The sequence below is a fragment of the Amphiprion ocellaris genome, chromosome 1 (assembly GCF_022539595.1).
Source record: "Amphiprion ocellaris isolate individual 3 ecotype Okinawa chromosome 1, ASM2253959v1, whole genome shotgun sequence".
NCBI classification, from domain to species: domain Eukaryota; kingdom Metazoa; phylum Chordata; class Actinopteri; family Pomacentridae; genus Amphiprion; species Amphiprion ocellaris.
In genome coordinates this window covers 33,482,733-33,504,302 of record NC_072766.1, presented here as the reverse complement: position 1 = coordinate 33,504,302, position 21,570 = coordinate 33,482,733, and the positions used below count along the sequence as shown (strand labels likewise).

The 21,570-nt window shown below is 39.9% G+C and overlaps 1 protein-coding gene across 1 annotated transcript in view; it reads right to left on the bottom strand.

The window, feature by feature from the left end:
• The window catches only part of LOC111586420 (mucin-5AC-like), a 48,348-nt gene that overhangs the window by 7,516 nt on the left and 19,262 nt on the right, over positions 1-21,570 (bottom strand). Inside the window, exons 26-40 of the mRNA XM_055011447.1 lie at positions 21,033-21,161; positions 20,715-20,865; positions 20,558-20,601; positions 15,093-19,874; positions 10,732-14,970; positions 8,254-8,378; positions 7,900-8,071; positions 7,424-7,671; positions 7,013-7,196; positions 6,624-6,807; positions 5,055-5,233; positions 4,852-4,921; positions 4,596-4,726; positions 1,312-1,346; positions 1,050-1,224 (exon numbers count right to left, since the gene is read on the bottom strand). Coding sequence (XP_054867422.1) covers positions 1,050-1,224; positions 1,312-1,346; positions 4,596-4,726; positions 4,852-4,921; positions 5,055-5,233; positions 6,624-6,807; positions 7,013-7,196; positions 7,424-7,671; positions 7,900-8,071; positions 8,254-8,378; positions 10,732-14,970; positions 15,093-19,874; positions 20,558-20,601; positions 20,715-20,865; positions 21,033-21,161 — 10,848 coding nt within the window. The remainder of the gene's footprint in view (positions 1-1,049; positions 1,225-1,311; positions 1,347-4,595; positions 4,727-4,851; positions 4,922-5,054; positions 5,234-6,623; positions 6,808-7,012; positions 7,197-7,423; positions 7,672-7,899; positions 8,072-8,253; positions 8,379-10,731; positions 14,971-15,092; positions 19,875-20,557; positions 20,602-20,714; positions 20,866-21,032; positions 21,162-21,570) is intronic.

The following is a 21,570-nucleotide window of genomic DNA, read 5'->3' as shown; positions in this document are numbered from 1 at the left end:
AATTTCATTGTACATTTTGTTAAGTTAATGATCCATCAGTAACTACAAGTTCTATGCAACTATACCACTGTGAGCACCTTAATGCTCAAAAGTACTATTCGTGCAGCCTGGTTGGAATTCTTTCCCTGTCCTTCCCCACACAAGCTGACTACCATGAGATCTACACTCCCCTCCAAAATGTTGGAACAGTGAGGCCAGTTCCTTTATTTTTGCTGCAGACTGGAAATACCTGGAAATAAAAGCTGAAATATTGATCTCTTGTGTCATATTCATCATTTAATGTCAAACTCAAATGTTTACAGTCTACAGCAAAAATAATAGAATTGGCTTTACTGTTCCAGCACTTTTAGAGGGGAGTGTATGTAATATGAATCTGAACTCCTCTTAAATGTGCATTGCTGCTGATGCTGTACCAATCTGTCTGTCTGTCTCATGCTCAATCATTACATCACCTGTAAAAATGATTCCAAGATACTTAAACAACTTTGTTTCAGGCTTGGTTGTACAAGCACCAGTCTGGAACAGTGGCCCTGGTACCTGTTACCGCCTTAGAACCACCCACAACGCTTCCTGGGACAAGTCCAGAAAACACATGTGAACTGGATGCTCAATCTCCCATGATCCCCCAAACAGCTCTGCAAAGGTAAAGAGCTGGTCCACTTTTTCACTGTCATAAGTAAATCCACATTCTGTCATGATCCCTGCTCTAGCCCCTGTTCCTCTCCATCCTTCTCCCTCTATTTCCCCTCTTTCTCCCTTCTTGTCCCTCTGCATCTGTCTGTGTCTGTTTTGACCTGTCTGTCCCTCTGTCTCCTGTCTCTCTCTCTGCTCCTTTTGCATCTCCTGAGCTGCCTGCACTGCTGACTGCAGTGATGAGAGATGGCTGCAATAATCAGCTGACTACCTGCCAGTAATCACCTCCTGCACTATAAGCCTGGTTCCTTCATTCACTCCCCACCAGACCATAGAATGCAATAGACACACATAGAAAATGCAAAATCTGTTTTTAAATACAGAATATATGAAGTGGAAAACATTTCTGCTCTTACCACACTTCTCCATCAGACAGCAACCATCGGTGTAATTGACCTTAACCTTGATCTGACCCTCTTGGTCACAGCTGGGGGTTTGCTGTGTTGGACAGGATATAGGACTGCAGGAAACCTGCAGTGTGTCTTCCTCACATGTACATTCCTTACAGCCTTCTATCCATGTTGTATTGGCCTAAGGACACAATATTTCATAAGAGTAAATAACTCACCTAAGCTTATGTAAAAGCTTATGTACTGTCATTGTCAACAAATGATTTACCTTTGCCCATTTTCCATTTGCCAGACGACAGATTTCTATTAGGAGAAAAATATGAAGCATAGAGGCATTAATATTCATTACAGCACTGGTTAACTTGTTTTGGGAGCTCAGCAATTAAAAGCAGAATGTATTCTCTTTGATATCACATCTCATAACAGTCCTTAACCTATCGAATGTTCTAAACAAATATGGCTGCATTTTGTGGTGCAGTCACTTTACATGTTCTTTTGTTTGACTGGGTAAGACAGCCAAACAGAAATCTGACTTCAGCTGTAGCAATCGCTCTAATGGCTTCAGTCTCAGCTTGCCTAATTGACAAGCTTAGTCTAATGCCACACAAAGCCAGATATGTTGTAGCGGACTGAGGAGCAGAACATTCCAAGGCAACATATAGATAGTCCAGAGATCCTTTCCCAAAGGTACAGCTAACCCAAAACTCACATCCAAATGGAACATCTGCAGATTGGATGTTTACTAAAGAACCATTAACGACTCTCTCGATACAACAGGATGCCTCCAACCTTCACCACAATCTGATGAGGGTCATAAAGTGTCAACAGTGAGAATATCCACACCTCTGGACAAGAGGGTTTCCATTCTTTACCGTGACCTTCTGACCTCCCTACTAAACATTTTAAATCAGACCCTGAAGGAAAAGCAGCATCGCGGGAGTGATGATCCTAAAATCTGGACTCAGTCTCTGATACCAGATTGATCAGGACCAATATGGAAGAAGAACACATCACATCTGAAGTGTTTGTGGAGAAGCACACATGAGACACAAACACACCCCTTTCTCTGTCACAGACCACAGCCATAAAGGCAGAGACACTTTTTATTCACAGCATATATATATTTCTTAGGTTTTATTTTTCTTATTATTGAATGTATATGCTTGTATTTTTTTATAGCAACATTCTAATTTTACTTTCATATAGCCTAAAGTCTACATTTTGTAAGTTTCTTCTTATGTTTACACCTTTTATTATTATCTCAGGAACCATAGAGCACCTCATATTAAGTTCTAAAGGTATTTGTCCTCTGACCTCTCCTGGACAGTGAAGCTGAACACCATCCCTTGGGAGGAACACGTCCATGATTGGTTAGATGCTGATTTGAATTTGGCTCCCTGTCCATCAGCTTTAATAGCTCGTTTGTTCCTAGCCCTGGCTAGTTTCCCTTCCCCTGTGTTACTCTATCCTCCAGTCCATGTTGAGCATATGTTAGTGTTTTGGTCCTGTTTGTCTTCCATAGTTTCTACTCGTAGTTTCCCTTTAGCCTTGTTTTCTCCACTCCACCCTCTAGTGTTCAGTTTTAGTTCTCCCCTTCCCTTAGTTTATTCACGTTCCCCTCTCTCCCTCCAGATCTGTTCATTACTTGCATTTTGTGATAAATTCCTTGTTATTGCATTTTCGGTGTGCTGACTTTTCTGTCTGCTCATAGGTCTCTGGCTTACTTCGACACACTTTTGCAACACAAATCTGCCAAAGTGCCTCCTTGTCTCTGCGTTCCTGAACAAACTCATCCAGCAGATCATCGCAGCTATACATCCTGCAGCGACCTCCCCCTCCCTACTACAAAGGCTACAAGTATCATTTTTCTTTAGCTAAATGGGTGAATTTACAAATTATAATTGGTTTTCCAATTCTAAAATGATTCTAAATTCATCACCTTTCTATCAACTGCTTCCAGTGATGATCACAGTAAATTAGTTTGTTTATCTGCATTCATTCATTCATTTATTCACTGTGTTGTTGTTACATCATTGTTGTTTAATGTTTGCTCTTAGGATTAATTAATAAATGTTTGTGTGCAATTATTGTCAGTTCTACCGTGTGTTTCTTTGTTTGGAAAGCTGAAGGCCAATAAAATCAGAGTTTACAACTTTTGATTATGAGACTGATCAATACAAGTAGATTAGATTAACTCATGATGATATATTAGGTGGCCTAGATTAAATACCTAATTGGGGTCCCTGATAAATGAATGCAATTTGAATCCTAAAGCGTAGTTTCTACAATTGTGTGGTACAGCTGCATTAGGCTACACATTTTTGCTACATATAATTGATCAAGAAGTTCAGAGTCTGTACCTATAAAAAAGCAAAAGTCATACGTGACTTAAATGTTGCTACCATATATTTTAAACTAGTCACTTTGGACAGTGTTTCTTCGCTTCTTGTGTTCCTGCTGTGCTGGGAACACTTCCTGGAAGTCCTTTTCTGTAAGGACATCAAGCACCATTTGTGTTGTGACCTGGATCTTCCCCACTGTATCAAAATGGCGACTCTTTCATGTCAGTTTAATTATAGAGAAGAGGAAGAAATTGAAGTCAATCAAATTTGGTGGGTATGGTAGGTGAAGAGGGTCTATTGTGTTTGTGTGGTAAAAAGATTTGACTCGGCATGATGGCATGCTCAGTTCACAGTTCAAGTCATTTACACCGAATGCTCTTCCTCAGGAGTCAGCAAGAGAACTGTTACCTGGGAGAAGATTTATTTTTTCAGTAAGAGAATGTGCCAAAATAAACAGCCAATGCTACACAGAACTGGTTTAAAGACAACAAGATAAATGTTCTGGAGCGGCTGAGTTGGAGTCAAGACCTCAATCCAACTGAGAATTTCTCTCTGGACTTCGAATGGGCTGTTCACCTCCAATCCCCATGTAACTTGATGGAGCTTTTGCAGTTTTGCAAAGAAGAATCTGAAAAATCTGCAGTGTCCATATATGCAAGGCTGACTGAGGCAGCAACTCACAGGCTCAATGCTGCAATTGCAGTGAAAGGACCACATAATAAATACTGACTTGAAGGGGTATAAAAAATTATGATACTTATCCCTTATTTCCTGGTAATCTACTTTTTAATCTACTGTTCATTTCAACATGAAAAAACACTTCTTTTTTTGTGTAAATTCTTGTCAAAAAAGCAGAATTAAATTGACCATTGTTTAATGTTGAAAAGGGAGATGAATACTTTTCAAAGGCAATGTATACCCTTAGCTCACTGCTACTTATTTGTCAGATTGTCTTTGTGTGTGACGCCACTGTTTCCCAGGCTTTTGATTCTTTATTTGTTGTTCTGCTGTTTTTGTAACTTCAACTGAGCTCTGAATTCTAAGTCAGCTTAGTTGTTGTTTTAATAACTTGCTGGTGTCGTACTAATCAGTCCTTAAACTGAACTGTGATAATGGAATATTAACTTGAACACAAAGGGCCATTGTTAAATATAGGGCATTCATAAATGCAACATAGGCATTTCTATACAGTAGTGTTATTTGTTCTCACCACAGGTCGGCACACATTCATATGAGCCAGAAGAGAGTAGGATGGTGCCATTTGGGCAGAAGCAACCCTCTGTTGTCACATTTGTCATGGCAGTGAACACATTTACGGCATAGATGAATTTCTGGTTGTACCTGCAGAAACAGCAGCATGCAATAAGGAGAACACGTCATGTTGTCTGTGAGTCTGAGCATATGGGAGTTAATAAAAGCTGATTGACTGTGATGAGCAATAATCAGGTGTTGGTGAACCACTTTACCAAAGATCACAGGTAGGTTCCACAAGTGGTCCACAGGCCTGATACGCTTTGGGACTTGGGCATGAATATTCTATGAAGAGAGATAAAGAGAGACTAAATGTATTAATTGCTCATTGCTTTTGTGGTGTTCCAGGGATGTGTTTTACTATGTAAATTAAGAGTATGTAGTGCTTAACATGACAGTGTATGTCTTAGTTGCATACCACAGAGTCCTTTGGTGGCATTCCTCCACTCAATGCACACTCCAGCCTCAGCACAGGCATCAGCATAGGCTTGTAGGCTTGTACAGCCAGTCCGACTAATGCGCGAGTGGCACATGTCAAACTCACAGCCCGTAACAAATGGGTTGTAGTTAATGATGTTATGGCAAGCTTCAAACACACTGAAGAAGACGAAATTCACAGTATGAGCACTTGAAAAAATATTAAATACATGGTCATATAACAAAACAATATTTTTGTTGTTGCCTCTGCCCTTTACTTGAATGTTTCTATTTGAATTCCCAGACTTTTTGTCTAGTTTAGTCATGATGAAGTCATTATAGTAAGTGATGATGATGTCCGTGTAGATGTTGGAAATGTGAGCTTTAAACCCACTGCTAGACTCAATTTGCATTTCTCAGAAAGTAAATATATCAACTTAAATTTTGTTCTGACATACAGCATAGTAATTGAACATTTAACAGTTTCTTCAAAATCCTCTTTTGTCTTTTTGTCTTTTAAATAAAATTTGAAATTAAAATACTGCAAAGAAAACTACATTTTACCATGACTGCACAACCCCTGGTTTTCCAGTTTTAGTGTCAACAAACCTTCACCCTGCCAGTACCCTGTCCATACCACTGACCAACAACCATCCGCATCCTGTCCTGCTAGATACCTCCCCTAAACCTGCCTGGAAGTCTCCTTTCTGGGGGACCTGCTGACACTTCCATGTCGCTCAGAGAAAAAGTGAGAAACAATGGAAAGTCCTGGTCTCACACACTCAGCTGTAGTGGTCAGTTGTTTTTCTGCATACAGCGGTGTCAGCAGTAGCTTAGCTGTATTTAAAACTACAACCTTGATATTTCAAACATGGCTAAAACAGGGGTTGCGCAGTCATGGTAAATATATGTGTATATACGGGGAAAAGATTTTATGACTGAGCTGACATGATAGATTTGTATTTTATAACATTAAATTTGCCAGTGTTTCAACAAGACTGTACGTATTTAATGTAATGAAACGGATCACATTTAATCTCAGCTTTCTGTGCTGTTGTGACTTTTAAATTTTTGTTACAGTATTTAGGTGCTCCATGGTTCAGTTGTTAGCACCACAGCCTCACAGCTAGAGCATCCCTGGTTTGTGTCCTGGCCTGGGATATTTCTGCATGGTGACCTGTCCAGGGTGAAACCTGCCTTCACCCTGAATCATCTGGGATAGACTCCAGCACCCCCATGACCCTAATGAGGATTAAGTGGTGTCTAGATAGTAGATGGATGGTACAGTATTTACTTAAGATTTGAACACTGTGGAAGTGCTGATTGGGCACACACCTGAAAAGGCTTTAGTGAAAGAATAAAGAATTTTTGCTGGCCGGCCTAGTTAAAATTCTAATATTCTACAGTTGAAAAATAATGATAGTGATTGTTTATAAACACTGCCTATTACTGGTAAATTAAATTTAAAAAAGTGTCTGTTTAATGTTAAGTTATTACATTTACGTTAGAAGATGAATGTTTAAAACTAACCAAGATGTAGTTTCTGACATGTATTCTGTTTTCCTCCTACCTGCTCTTGATGATATTACAGAGGGTTGCATTGCAGGTATCAGGCGCAGGTGTTGTTGGCGGGGGAGATGGTTGGTCACAGGAACTATCATTTGTATGCCACTGGCGTGCCATATTAGGACATGAAGGATCAATTTTACCATCAGGCAATCTACAATCATCTGTCCGGTTGTTGTCACATGTGCCTAGAATGAAAAGGTCATCATTAGTGAACCATGGCTCAACTCAGATCAGTTCTTAACTGTGAAAGCCATTTTAAGAATTAATTATATGGCATGCAAAATGTTTCACATAGGTACAATAGGTATGTACTGGCTATAAATATGCTTGTCATTCATCAGCTCATCTCCAAACCACATCCATACTATACATGTCTGCCATAGGACTCACCACATTGTCCCTCTGTGTTGCCAGCAAATAAATTATAGGGCAGGTAGATGCTGAATATGAGCCCTGAGAAAGTGATCTTAGCCTGGATTGCTCCGATGACGAGCACTGTATCAATACCAGTGGTAGTTACTCTAAAGTCACCATACTGGTATGCAGGATTTATAGGCTTGTTATTCACCAAAACCTACAACAAAAGCATGTCAGAGATGTCAGAAAAAGGACACAAAACATTTTTCAAGGTTCAGTCTAGGTACAGTAATGAGATGAAAGCCTTTCTTGAGACAGTTTTACACATTAGGTTAGGTCAGACTTGTCATACATCCAAATCAGTGGTTGCAAATGAACTGAAAGGAGTAGCTGCAAGGATAATGTCTAGAGTATGAGAACATTTGAGTGTGTTAAAAAAGTTACCTGATTTGTAAAAATCCCATTGATATCCTTCTGTGTAATAAAGATCTTGAAGCTATCGTAGAAGACAGTAATAGACTGAGGACAGGACAGTCCATCAGCTGCACCGCAGTAGGAGTTATTGATCATCACATTGAAGTTATACTTGGGCAAGATCTCTTTCACCAACCAGTAGGAACAGTTTCCTTGAAACCCATAGTAGGTTCCATCGAAGGTGACATAATGTGGGTCTCCCCAACCATAGCAGATACCTTCATTTGATACAGACATTTTGTGTTTAGAATGGTATTTCAAGTAGCATTAACTGATACACAAACAGATTTTTTTAAACAGATAACGTAAGTAAAATATATATATAGTATATATGTATCAATTCAAGCAAACTCGAACATCAAGACATGACATGACTTCATTAAAATGCCTTTACAAGTTTAACTTGAAAGTTTTGTGACAGCAAAATTTTAGTTGGTTACACTTACATTGGCACTCGTAGTGGGGGCAACAATCATTAGGATCTGTCACTTTAATGGCAGGGAAGTTATTTGCACACACTACAGGCTTTAAAGGTGGACAAGGTGTGTTGGTATAGTTTACTGTGCCATTAGTACATGTTCCGGTAGTACAGTTAGATACCATCCAACTTTCACCATCCTGCGAGAGGAATCATATATCAGAATTAAAGACAAAAAAGAAGGTCATAAAATGCCAAATTAATTTGCCTTGCAAAATCCATTATAAATTTAAATATGGAATTTCAAAGGTTGAGCAATTTTCTTCAACAGATGTATTTAAAAATGAAAGTTAAATATGTATGAAATGGAATATAGAAGTACCTTTCTTGGTGGATGTACACCAACACACTCACAAACATGTCGTTTAACCACTACGTGGCATGTCTCATTGCAGTACCCTGTCTGGCAGTAGCCATCACTGACTGTCTCAGTGTAGACTACAGATCCTGAAAATGAGACACAGTAAGAGTGTTGAAAAGCAGTCAGTCACATTCTATATGTACATATATTCAGCACATATACATCTACACTCTACATGTACATATGTGCATTTAGTCTATTCTTGCATTTTATTAAACCGTTTAGCTTGTGCTTGCAAATTACTTCGCACATTTAGACTTTAGACATCAAAGTTCATCTGACAGATTAAGCAGCAGCAATACGCTCCGTCTACAGCTTCTCTTACTGTTGATAATTTAGATAATTTATTGTATTGGTCTAATCAGTATATATAATTTTTATAACAGAACAACATAAAGTAATTTAAATTTCTCTTTTCTAAATTTGTACTATAATTTCAAAATATACACTTCAGCTCAACTTTTTGAAATAAAACAAAATCTTCAGACTTGAAACTGTAGCAAAAACAAATACTTATCATATATGAAACTAGTTAAAATCTTTAAATAGTTAAAACTATGTACAGTGAAGTTAAAAATGCATTAAAATAGATGACAAACTAGATTTGTAAGTAGTAAGTAGAGTATGCTTTGATTAGAAACTTGAGCGCACAACCAATTGTTGATGTGAACGTACTTCACATCAGCCAATTAGATTGTTTGTAGATTGTCCCACTAGTGTTCGGTTGCTCTGAAATAAAGTTCAGTTGCACACTGAAACGGCACACAGCAAGAGGGAGAGCCACAATGGTTGGGAGAGATATACTATTTACCTTAGATAAAAGTGTTAAAAGAAAAAAAAGTGTGAGGAGTGATGCATAGAAACCAGAGGAGACTATTTCTTTGATTATTGTGGGATGCTTTGCAATGCTTCACTGTGTGGCCGCTGATGCCAACTTCATGGCAATGGCCATTATTTTGAAATGAGATAGCCATATTCACACATGAATGCAATGTTTATTTATTCCTATACTTATGTCTTAAGTGTATGTTACCAACAGTGATTTTTACAACTTTTGTTAGTAAACTGAAACACTACGTTAATGCCCAACAGTTCAAACCAGTAACAGTGTTAAACAGCTTCTTCTTTGTTTTAGAAAACAACGAAGACAACCACATTATCTAAATACATGTATGTATCAATGATATAGTGGTTACAAGTTAATCAGCCTGCTTCTCCTCCTTCAGAGTCATGTCTGGCTGTATGCTACATGGTGTGTATACTGGCCTGAAGATGAAGATAAGCTTTGAGGCAGTGCTGGTTCACTGGGTCTTCCTTAGCATTGGTTTAGGCCATCCAGTTTCAGATCTCGTTAGGGTTGATTCTATTTTGTTTTATTTTTATTGTGAGTTCACAAACAAATAAATATTCCTTTTGATTTGTGTCTGAGCCTTTCTTGTGTGTGACATGCATGTACACTCAAATATAATTCCACAGATTAATCAGATATGTTTGTCTTGAAAATATAATGAAACACAAACAAGGCATTAACAAAGACAGCTGCATGTTGTCCCGTTTTTCAACTGCTGTCATATCTACCAGCTACAGCCAATGTTTTTAGCATCTGATCCTTCTTTAATGTAAAAGATGGCAGATATTTAAAATTGCAACTTGGCAGATGTTAAAGGTAATCCTGGCTTTATTGTTGTAGTTTTCCATTAACTTAATGGCTGTGTACTGACTACTGTCAATAGTCAGTCCAGATCATCCAAAGCATTTTGTTTGGACATGTAGCCAAACTAAACTGTTGAAACAGTCCGTCCTACTAACAGGACAACTGTCAATGCATGAAGTTGAAGTTAGTTTAAAAAAAATGTAATCTAATCTAAAGTTGCAGAGAAGAATTTGAACCAAGATGTTGATTGGTAAACTGTAACGAACTCTTATGATGGAAAGTTTTTGAGCTTAGTCAATCACCTTCCTCTTCAATTCTAACTTTGGCCAACTGTGGTGCATTAGCACATTTTCTGGTTGTCTTATTGCATGTGCTTTTTATCCAGAATTTGTTGCACTGCTGATGAGGTCAAAGTAAAAATATATAAGGTTACAAAGCCAAAAGCGTTATTTTCTCACTTTTTCTAGTATTATATTGAAAAATCTAAAATGCATCTGTTGAAATAAGAATAGTTTGGTGTAAAAGGGTCCAATGTTTTCACACAATTAACAATGGGGACATTACTCTTAATGAGATAAAGAAGATACAAGGTTATTGCATGTGTATAATGAAAAAGGAGATAATATAATAACTACTCTGAAATATTGATATTTTCTCTTTACTTGTTATGATCAATATTTGTTACTTCAGATCATGTGAGGGTGTTGCTGGTATTAGTGATGCCCTTAAAGACTGCAATGCAACCAAAAGTTAATAATTGTCAAAAAGCATTCATCCGTACTTACCTGGATGGAAGGTTGTACCATTGTGAAGGCAATGGCAGATAAGAGGCTTAGTGACTGGTGTAGAGGTTCCCCCTGTCACTGGATTTAACTCAGATGTGGTAGCTGGATTTGTAGATGATATAGCAGTTGTTGTTGAAGGCAGATGAGTTGTAGTTGTAGTTTCAGTTGTACTAGGTGTTGTGGTTGTAGGAGTTGTTGTAGGTACATGAGTTGTAGGACACCCACAGCATTTAAATCTAATCTCATAATCAAAACACTTCTGCTGAAGCCCTTGCTGTTTGTTGATGCATACGAGACCCACATCTTTATTGCAAATCACAGCTTGTCCCACCTGTGACATGGAAAGTTCTGGGTAAAGAACTGCTCTGCATTGGACTTCTTCTGGAGATGAGCAAATATGATAACCAGCAGAGATTATATTCTGGATGGTGTCATTTTGTCCACCATCAGGTCCTGGTGTAGGACTTCCCAGATTGATCCAGTTTGACCAATCACATACGACATCATGTCCTCCAGGGCAAATTGTAGTTGGCTGAGCTGTCATTGTTGTTGTAGGTCGTGTAGTTGTAGCAGTTGTTGAAGGTGGCTGAGTTGTTGTTGTTGTAGGTGTTGTGGTTGTAGAAGTTGTTGTAACTGGCTCAGTTGGTGTTGTTGTAGGTGTTGTAGTTGAAGCAGTTGTTGTAGGTGGCTGAGTTGTTGTAGTTGTAGGTGTTGTGGTTGTAGCAGTTGTTGTAGGCAGATGAGTTGTACTTGTAGGTTCAGTTGTAGTAGGTGTTGTGGTTGTAGGAGTAGTTGTAGGTATGTGAGTTGTAGTTGTAACTGTGGTAGATGAAGTTCTAGGACACCCACAGCATTTGAATTTAATCTCATAATCAAAACATTCTTGATTAAGCCCTTGCTGTTTGTTGATGCATATGAGACCCACATCTTTATTGCAAGTCACAGCTTGTCCCAACTGTGACATGGAAAGTTCTGGGTAAAGAGCTGCTCTGCATTGGACTTCTTCTGGAGATGAGCAAATACGATAACCAGCAGAGATTATATTCTGGATGGTGTCATTTTGTCCACCATCAGGTCCTGGTGTAGGACTTCCCAGATTGATCCAATTTGACCAATCACATACGACATCATGTCCTCCAGGGCAAGTTGTAGTTGGCTGAGTTGTCATTGTTGTTGTAGGTGTTGTAGTTGTAGCAGTTGTTGTAACTGGCTCAGTTGTTGTTGTTGTTGTAGGTGTTGTAGTTGTAGCAGTTGTTGTAGGTGGCTGAGTTGTAGTTGTTGTAGGTGTTGTGGTTGTAGCAGTTGTAGGTAGATGAGTTGTACTTGTAGGTTCAATTGTAGTAGGTGTTGTGGTTGTCGGAGTTGTAGTTGTAACTGTGGTAGATGAAGTTGTAGGACACCCACAGCATTTGAATTTAATCTCATAATCAAAACATTCTTGATTAAGCCCTTGCTGTTTGTTGATGCATACGAGACCCACATCTTTATTGCAAATCACAGCTTGTCCCACCTGTGACATGGAAAGTTCTGGGTAAAGAACTGCTCTGCATTGGACTTCTTCTGGAGATGAGCAAATATGATAACCAGCAGAGATTATATTCTGGATGGTGTCATTTTGTCCACCATCAGGTCCTGGTGTAGGACTTCCCAGATTGATCCAGTTTGACCAATCACATACGACGTCATGTCCTCCAGGGCAAATTGTAGTTGGCTGAGCTGTCATTGTTGTTGTAGGTCGTGTAGTTGTAGCAGTTGTTGAAGGTGGCTGAGTTGTTGTTGTTGTAGGTGTTGTGGTTGTAGAAGTTGTTGTAACTGGCTCAGTTGGTGTTGTTGTAGGTGTTGTAGTTGAAGCAGTTGTTGTAGGTGGCTGAGTTGTTGTAGTTGTAGGTGTTGTGGTTGTAGCAGTTGTTGTAGGCAGATGAGTTGTACTTGTAGGTTCAGTTGTAGTAGGTGTTGTGGTTATAGGAGTAGTTGTAGGTACGTGAGTTGTAGTTGTAACTGTGGTAGATGAAGTTCTAGGACACCCACAGCATTTGAATTTAATCTCATAATCAAAACATTCTTGATTAAGCCCTTGCTGTTTGTTGATGCATATGAGACCCACATCTTTATTGCAAGTCACAGCTTGTCCCAACTGTGACATGGAAAGTTCTGGGTAAAGAGCTGCTCTGCATTGGACTTCTTCTGGAGATGAGCAAATATGATAACCCGCAGAGATTATATTCTGGATGGTGTCATTTTGTCCACCATCAGGTCCTGGTGTAGGACTTCCCAGATTGATCCAATCTGACCAATCACATACAACGTTATGTCCTCCAGGGCAAGTTGTAGTTGGCTGAGTTGTCATTGTTGTAGGTGTTGTGGTTGTAGAAGTTGTTGTAGGCAGATGAGTTGTACTTTTAGTTTCAGTTGTAGTAGGTGTTGTGGTTGTAGGAGTTGTTGTAGGTGGCTGAGTTGTACTTGTAGTTTCAGTTGTAGTAGGTGTTGTGGTTGTAGGAGTAGTTGTAGGTACGTGAGTTGTAGTTGTAACTGTGGTAGATGAAGTTCTAGGACACCCACAGCATTTGAATTTAATCTCATAATCAAAACATTCTTGATTAAGCCCTTGCTGTTTGTTGATGCATATGAGACCCACATCTTTATTGCAAGTCACTGCTTGTCCCAACTGTGACATGGAAAGTTCTGGGTAAAGAGCTGCTCTGCATTGGACTTCTTCTGGAGATGAGCAAATATGATAACCAGCAGAGATTATATTCTGGATGGTGTCATTTTGTCCCCCATCAGGTCCTGGTGTAGGACTTCCCAGATTGATCCAGTTTGACCAATCACATACTACATCATGTCCTCCAGGGCAAATTGTAGTTGGCTGAGCTGTCATTGTTGTTGTAGGTCGTGTAGTTGTAGCAGTTGTTGAAGGTGGCTGAGTTGTTGTTGTTGTAGGTGTTGTGGTTGTAGAAGTTGTTGTAACTGGCTCAGTTGGTGTTGTTGTAGGTGTTGTAGTTGTAGCAGTTGTTGTAGGCGGCTGAGTTGTTGTAGTTGTAGGTGTTGTAGTTGTAGCAGTTGTTGTAGGTGGCTGAGTTGTTGTAGTTGTAGGTGTTGTGGTTGTAGCAGTTGTTGTAGGCAGATGAGTTGTACTTGTAGGTTCAGTTGTAGTAGGTGTTGTGGTTGTAGGAGTAGTTGTAGGTACGTGAGTTGTAGTTGTAACTGTGGTAGATGAAGTTCTAGGACACCCACAGCATTTGAATTTAATCTCATAATCAAAACATTCTTGATTAAGCCCTTGCTGTTTGTTGATGCATATGAGACCCACATCTTTATTGCAAGTCACAGCTTGTCCCAACTGTGACATGGAAAGTTCTGGGTAAAGAGCTGCTCTGCATTGGACTTCTTCTGGAGATGAGCAAATACGATAACCAGCAGAGATTATATTCTGGATGGTGTCATTTTGTCCACCATCAGGTCCTGGTGTAGGACTTCCCAGATTGATCCAATCTGACCAATCACATACAACGTTATGTCCTCCAGGGCAAGTTGTAGTTGGCTGAGTTGTCATTGTTGTTGTAGGTGTTGTGGTTGTAGCAGTTGTTGTAGGTGGCTGAGTTGTACTTGTAGTTTCAGTTGTAGTAGGTGTTGTGGTTGTAGCAGTTGTTGTAGGTAGACGAGTTGTACTTGTAGGTTCAGTTGTAGTAGGTGTTGTGGTTGTAGGAGTTGTTGTAGGTACATGAGTTGTAGTTGTAACTGTGGTAGACGAAGTTCTAGGACACCCACAGCATTTGAATTTAATCTCATAATCAAAACACTCTTGATTAAGCCCTTGCTGTTTGTTGATGCATACGAGACCCACATCTTTATTGCAAGTCACAGCTTGTCCCAACTGTGACATGGAAAGTTCTGGGTAAAGAGCTGCTCTGCATTGGACTTCTATTGGAGATGAGCAAATATGATAACCAGCAGAGATTATATTCTGGATGGTGTCATTTTGTCCACCATCAGGTCCCGGTGTAGGACTTCCCAGATTGATCCAATCTGACCAATCACATACAGCATCATGTCCTCCAGGGCAAGTTGTAGTTGGCTGAGTTGTCATTGTGGTTGTAGGTGTTGTAGTTGTAGCAGTTGTTGTAGGTGGCTGAGTTGTACTTATAGTTTCAGTTGTAGTAGGTGTTGTGGTTGTAGGAGTTGTTGAAGGTGGCTGAGTTGTTGTTGTTGTAGGTGTTGTGGTTGTAGCAGTTGTTGTAGGTAGATGAGTTGTACTTGTAGGTTCAGTTGTAGTAGGTGTTGTGGTTGTCAGCGTTGTAGTTGTAACTGTGGTAGATGACGTTGTAGGACACCCACAGCATTTGAATTTAATCTCATTGTAGGCAGATGAGTTGTACTTGTAGGTTCAGTTGTAGTAGGTGTTGTGGTTATAGGAGTAGTTGTAGGTACGTGAGTTGTAGTTGTAACTGTGGTAGATGAAGTTCTAGGACACCCACAGCATTTGAATTTAATCTCATAATCAAAACATTCTTGATTAAGCCCTTGCTGTTTGTTGATGCATATGAGACCCACATCTTTATTGCAAGTCACAGCTTGTCCCAACTGTGACATGGAAAGTTCTGGGTAAAGAGCTGCTCTGCATTGGACTTCTTCTGGAGATGAGCAAATATGATAACCCGCAGAGATTATATTCTGGATGGTGTCATTTTGTCCACCATCAGGTCCTGGTGTAGGACTTCCCAGATTGATCCAATCTGACCAATCACATACAACGTTATGTCCTCCAGGGCAAGTTGTAGTTGGCTGAGTTGTCATTGTTGTAGGTGTTGTGGTTGTAGAAGTTGTTGTAGGCAGATGAGTTGTACTTTTAGTTTCAGTTGTAGTAGGTGTTGTGGTTGTAGGAGTTGTTGTAGGTGGCTGAGTTGTACTTGTAGTTTCAGTTGTAGTAGGTGTTGTGGTTGTAGGAGTAGTTGTAGGTACGTGAGTTGTAGTTGTAACTGTGGTAGATGAAGTTCTAGGACACCCACAGCATTTGAATTTAATCTCATAATCAAAACATTCTTGATTAAGCCCTTGCTGTTTGTTGATGCATATGAGACCCACATCTTTATTGCAAGTCACTGCTTGTCCCAACTGTGACATGGAAAGTTCTGGGTAAAGAGCTGCTCTGCATTGGACTTCTTCTGGAGATGAGCAAATATGATAACCAGCAGAGATTATATTCTGGATGGTGTCATTTTGTCCCCCATCAGGTCCTGGTGTAGGACTTCCCAGATTGATCCAGTTTGACCAATCACATACGACATCATGTCCTCCAGGGCAAATTGTAGTTGGCTGAGCTGTCATTGTTGTTGTAGGTCGTGTAGTTGTAGCAGTTGTTGAAGGTGGCTGAGTTGTTGTTGTTGTAGGTGTTGTGGTTGTAGAAGTTGTTGTAACTGGCTCAGTTGGTGTTGTTGTAGGTGTTGTAGTTGTAGCAGTTGTTGTAGGCGGCTGAGTTGTTGTAGTTGTAGGTGTTGTAGTTGTAGCAGTTGTTGTAGGTGGCTGAGTTGTTGTAGTTGTAGGTGTTGTGGTTGTAGCAGTTGTTGTAGGCAGATGAGTTGTACTTGTAGGTTCAGTTGTAGTAGGTGTTGTGGTTGTAGGAGTAGTTGTAGGTACGTGAGTTGTAGTTGTAACTGTGGTAGATGAAGTTCTAGGACACCCACAGCATTTGAATTTAATCTCATAATCAAAACATTCTTGATTAAGCCCTTGCTGTTTGTTGATGCATATGAGACCCACATCTTTATTGCAAGTCACAGCTTGTCCCAACTGTGACATGGAAAGTTCTGGGTAAAGAGCTGCTCTGCATTGGACTTCTTCTGGAGATGAGCAAATACGATAACCAGCAGAGATTATATTCTGGATGGTGTCATTTTGTCCACCATCAGGTCCTGGTGTAGGACTTCCCAGATTGATCCAATCTGACCAATCACATACAACGTTATGTCCTCCAGGGCAAGTTGTAGTTGGCTGAGTTGTCATTGTTGTTGTAGGTGTTGTGGTTGTAGCAGTTGTTGTAGGTGGCTGAGTTGTACTTGTAGTTTCAGTTGTAGTAGGTGTTGTGGTTGTAGCAGTTGTTGTAGGTAGACGAGTTGTACTTGTAGGTTCAGTTGTAGTAGGTGTTGTGGTTGTAGGAGTTGTTGTAGGTACATGAGTTGTAGTTGTAACTGTGGTAGACGAAGTTCTAGGACACCCACAGCATTTGAATTTAATCTCATAATCAAAACACTCTTGATTAAGCCCTTGCTGTTTGTTGATGCATACGAGACCCACATCTTTATTGCAAGTCACAGCTTGTCCCAACTGTGACATGGAAAGTTCTGGGTAAAGAGCTGCTCTGCATTGGACTTCTATTGGAGATGAGCAAATATGATAACCAGCAGAGATTATATTCTGGATGGTGTCATTTTGTCCACCATCAGGTCCCGGTGTAGGACTTCCCAGATTGATCCAATCTGACCAATCACATACAGCATCATGTCCTCCAGGGCAAGTTGTAGTTGGCTGAGTTGTCATTGTGGTTGTAGGTGTTGTAGTTGTAGCAGTTGTTGTAGGTGGCTGAGTTGTACTTATAGTTTCAGTTGTAGTAGGTGTTGTGGTTGTAGGAGTTGTTGAAGGTGGCTGAGTTGTTGTTGTTGTAGGTGTTGTGGTTGTAGCAGTTGTTGTAGGTAGATGAGTTGTACTTGTAGGTTCAGTTGTAGTAGGTGTTGTGGTTGTCAGCGTTGTAGTTGTAACTGTGGTAGATGACGTTGTAGGACACCCACAGCATTTGAATTTAATCTCATAATCAAAACACTCTTGATTAAGCCCTTGCTGTTTGTTGATGCATACGAGACCCACATCTTTATTGCAAGTCACAGCTTGTCCCACCTGTGACATGGAAAGTTCTGGGTAAAGAGCTGCTCTGCATTGGACTTCTTCTGGAGATGAGCAAATATGATAACCCGCAGAGATTATATTCTGGATGGTGTCATTTTGTCCACCATCAGGTCCTGGTGTAGGACTTCCCAGATTGATCCAGTTTGACCAATCACATACGACATCATGTCCTCCCGGGCAAGTTGTAGTTGGCTGAGTTGTCGTTGTTGTAGGTGTTGTGGTTGTAGAAGTTGTTGTAGGCGGCTGAGTTGTTGTTGTTGTTTCAGTTGTAGTAGGTGTTGTGGTTGTAGCAGTTGTTGTAGGCGGCTGAGTTGTTGTTGTAGTTGTAGGTGTTGTAGTTATAGCAGTTGTTGTAGGCAGCTGAGTTGTTGTTGTAGTAGGTGTAGCCTGTGTCGTTGTTATGTGTTTCAAAGCTGTGGTTGTATGTTCATTTGTCGTGCTGCACTGCTTTGTCTTGCAACACTTTACCTTAATTTCATAATTTAAACATATGGGAGGATGCTGTAGGCTGTTCTCACACAGGAGACCCACTTGATTATTACATGTTACTTTTTGTCCCAATTTATCTAATGGCATCCCTGGATAGTGCACTGCCTGACATTCTACTTCTATTGGATTATCACAGATGTCATATCCTTTCTTTATAATGTATTTGATAGTTTCATTGTCTCCACCTAGAGGTCCATATTCAGGGTAGTCTGCATTTATCCATTCTGACCAATAGCATGATGTTTCCTGACAAGGTGTTTCAGTTGTAGTTGGAGGTGTTGTGGTTGTAGGTGACTTAGTGACAGTTGTTTGTGTTGTCGTTGAAACTGTTGTGCTTGTAGGAAATGAAGTCAAAGTTGTAACTGTGGTAGTTGAAGTTGTAGGTGTAGGACACCCACAGCATTTGAATTTAACCTCATAATCAAAACATTCTTGATTAAGCCCTTGCTGTTTGTTGATGCATATGAGACCCACATCTTTATTGCAAGTCACAGCTTGTCCCACCTGTGACATGGAAAGTTCTGGGTAAAGAGCTGCTCTGCATTGGACTTCTTCTGGAGATGAGCAAATATGATAACCCGCAGAGATTATATTCTGGATGGTGTCATTTTGTCCACCATCAGGTCCTGGTGTAGGACTTCCCAGATTGATCCAATCTGACCAATCACATACAACGTTATGTCCTCCAGGGCAAGTTGTAGTTGGCTGAGTTGTCATTGTTGTAGGTGTTGTGGTTGTAGAAGTTGTTGTAGGCAGATGAGTTGTACTTTTAGTTTCAGTTGTAGTAGGTGTTGTGGTTGTAGGAGTTGTTGTAGGTGGCTGAGTTGTACTTGTAGTTTCAGTTGTAGTAGGTGTGGTTGTAGCAGTTGTTGTAGGTGGCTGAGTTGTTGTTGTTGTAGGTGTTGTAGTTGTAGCAGTTGTAGGCAGATGAGTTGTAGTTATAGGTTCAGTTGTAGTAGGTGTTGTGGTTGTAGGAGTTGTAGTTGTAACTGTGGTAGATGAAGTTGTAGGACACCCACAGCATTTGAATTTAATCTCATAATCAAAACACTCTTGATTAAGCCCTTGCTGTTTGTTGATGCATACGAGACCCACATCTTTATTGCAAGTCACAGCTTGTCCCACCTGTGACATGGAAAGTTCTGGGTAAAGAGCTGCTCTGCATTGGACTTCTTCTGGAGATGAGCAAATATGATAACCCGCAGAGATTATATTCTGGATGGTGTCATTTTGTCCACCATCAGGTCCTGGTGTAGGACTTCCCAGATTGATCCAATCTGACCAATCACATACAACGTTATGTCCTCCAGGGCAAGTTGTAGTTGGCTGAGTTGTCATTGTTGTTGTAGGTGTTGTGGTTGTAGAAGTTGTTGTAGGTGGCTGAGTTGTACTTGTAGTTTCCGTTGTAGTAGGTGTTGTGGTTGTAGGAGTTGTTGTAGGTGGCTGAGTTGTTGTTGTAGGTGTTGTGGTTGTAGCAGTTGTTGTAGGTGGCTGAGTTGTAGTAGGTGTTGTGGTTATAGTAGTTGTGGTCGGTGGCTGAGTAGTTGTTGTAGTAGGTGTTGCGGTTATAGTAGTTGTTGTAGTTGGCTGAGTGGTAATCCTTGTTGTCACTGTTGTTGTTGTGCATGAGTATGGCAGTTTGATAATGGTACCATTAATCCCACACACTGCTGTGATGCAGTTACCATTTCCATCTGTCATATTGTCGAGCGTACTGCCAGTCGGATATTTCTTTCCATTATATGTACAAATGCAGGCTGTAAGGAAAGGAGATATATCCATAATCCAATACTGACATGCATGTAGGTATATATGTGTGTGTGTGTGTGTGTGTGTGTGTGTGCATGTGTGTGTGTGTGTGTGTGTGTGTGTGTGTGTGTGTGTGTGTGTGTGTGTGTGTGTGCGTGTGTGCATGTATATATGTATGTACGAATGTACACTACCGTTCAAATGTTTGAGGTCATTTAGAAATGTCCTTATTTTTGAAAGTAAAGCAGTTTTTTTCAGTGAAGGTAACATTAAATGAATCAGAAATACAGTGTAGACATTGTTAATGTGGCAAACGACTATTCTAGCTGGAAACGGCTGATTTCTAATGGAATATTCACGTAGCAGTACACAGGCCCATTTCCAGCAACCATCACTCCTGTGTTCTAATGGTACATTGTGTTAGCTGATGGTGTTGAAAGGCTAATTGATGAACAGAGAACCCTTGTGCAGTTATGTTCGCACATGAATAAAAGTGTGAGTTTTCATGGAAAGCATGAAATTGCCTGGGTGACCCAAACTTTTGAACGATAGTGCATGCATGTGTATGTATGTATGTTTATATGTATGTATGTATGTATGTATGTATGCGTGTGTGTGTGTGTGTGTGTGTGTGTGTGTGTGTGTATGTGTGTATTTTAACAGCTCACAATCTCTCAAATTGTTTGCATACCTTCTGCATCATAATGACACTGGAGCGTCGTTGAATTGCACACACTTAAAGGGAAAAGAAATTAAATATGTTGTCAACTTTGATCTTGTTCATTTCATTTAAACCTGTCACTAAGCTATTTTGCCTTAATTGCTCATATAGTATGTACATAACTCACCATGTATAACAGTTCTCAGTTGCTGGTACTTTGTCACCGTTATTGTAATGTATCCCCTCTGTATTGTAACAGCCGCACTGTTCTTTTGAAACACATGTCATTGTATCCTCATCAAAGTATGGCACAGCAGGAGGACATTTCGGATAGCAACCTGATTAAAAACAAATGGTTAACATTGAGAGAGATTGTTAAAATCATGGATTCCACTTTTTGGTGTTAGCATAGTGGTTGTATATCTGATGCTATTGAGTGACTTTTTGATAACACAACAGTAAAAATACAGCTAATGCAAAAAATTATAAAAAGCTTATCTTGTACCTTCGAGAGGAGGTATTTGTGTTGAACAGTTGCTTGAGGGGTTTCTGCAGGTTTTCATACATGGAGAGCCACATGGCATGTAGTGCCACTCACATTCGTCAGGGGGATTGTAATAATCACAGAAGACAGCTGCAGATCAATAATACAACACGTTTAGTTGGTAGTTTAAGCATTTCATTTCTATAACCCGTACACCACCACTTAATTAAAATGAATAGTATATCTCACATTCAATTATGCTACAATCATGATAATATATCAGCTTTTATATACGTACGCTGATAGTTAACATTATAGTATTGATATGTATAATAATTATCTAAATAATTTAAAGTGAGAGAAGCATACAAGACCGAGGAAGAACTCGGGCTGCTGTGATTAGACTTTATTGGGTCATGGGTCCATATCTTACAAGCTAGTGGAGACTGTAGAAGAGAAATGTTACTGTTTGCTTTTAGAAAGATCAAGGCAATCTTTTTGATTTTAAAGTGCTTCCAGACTGGCATCGCATTTCTGGAAAAAATAGCTCATAGTTTTT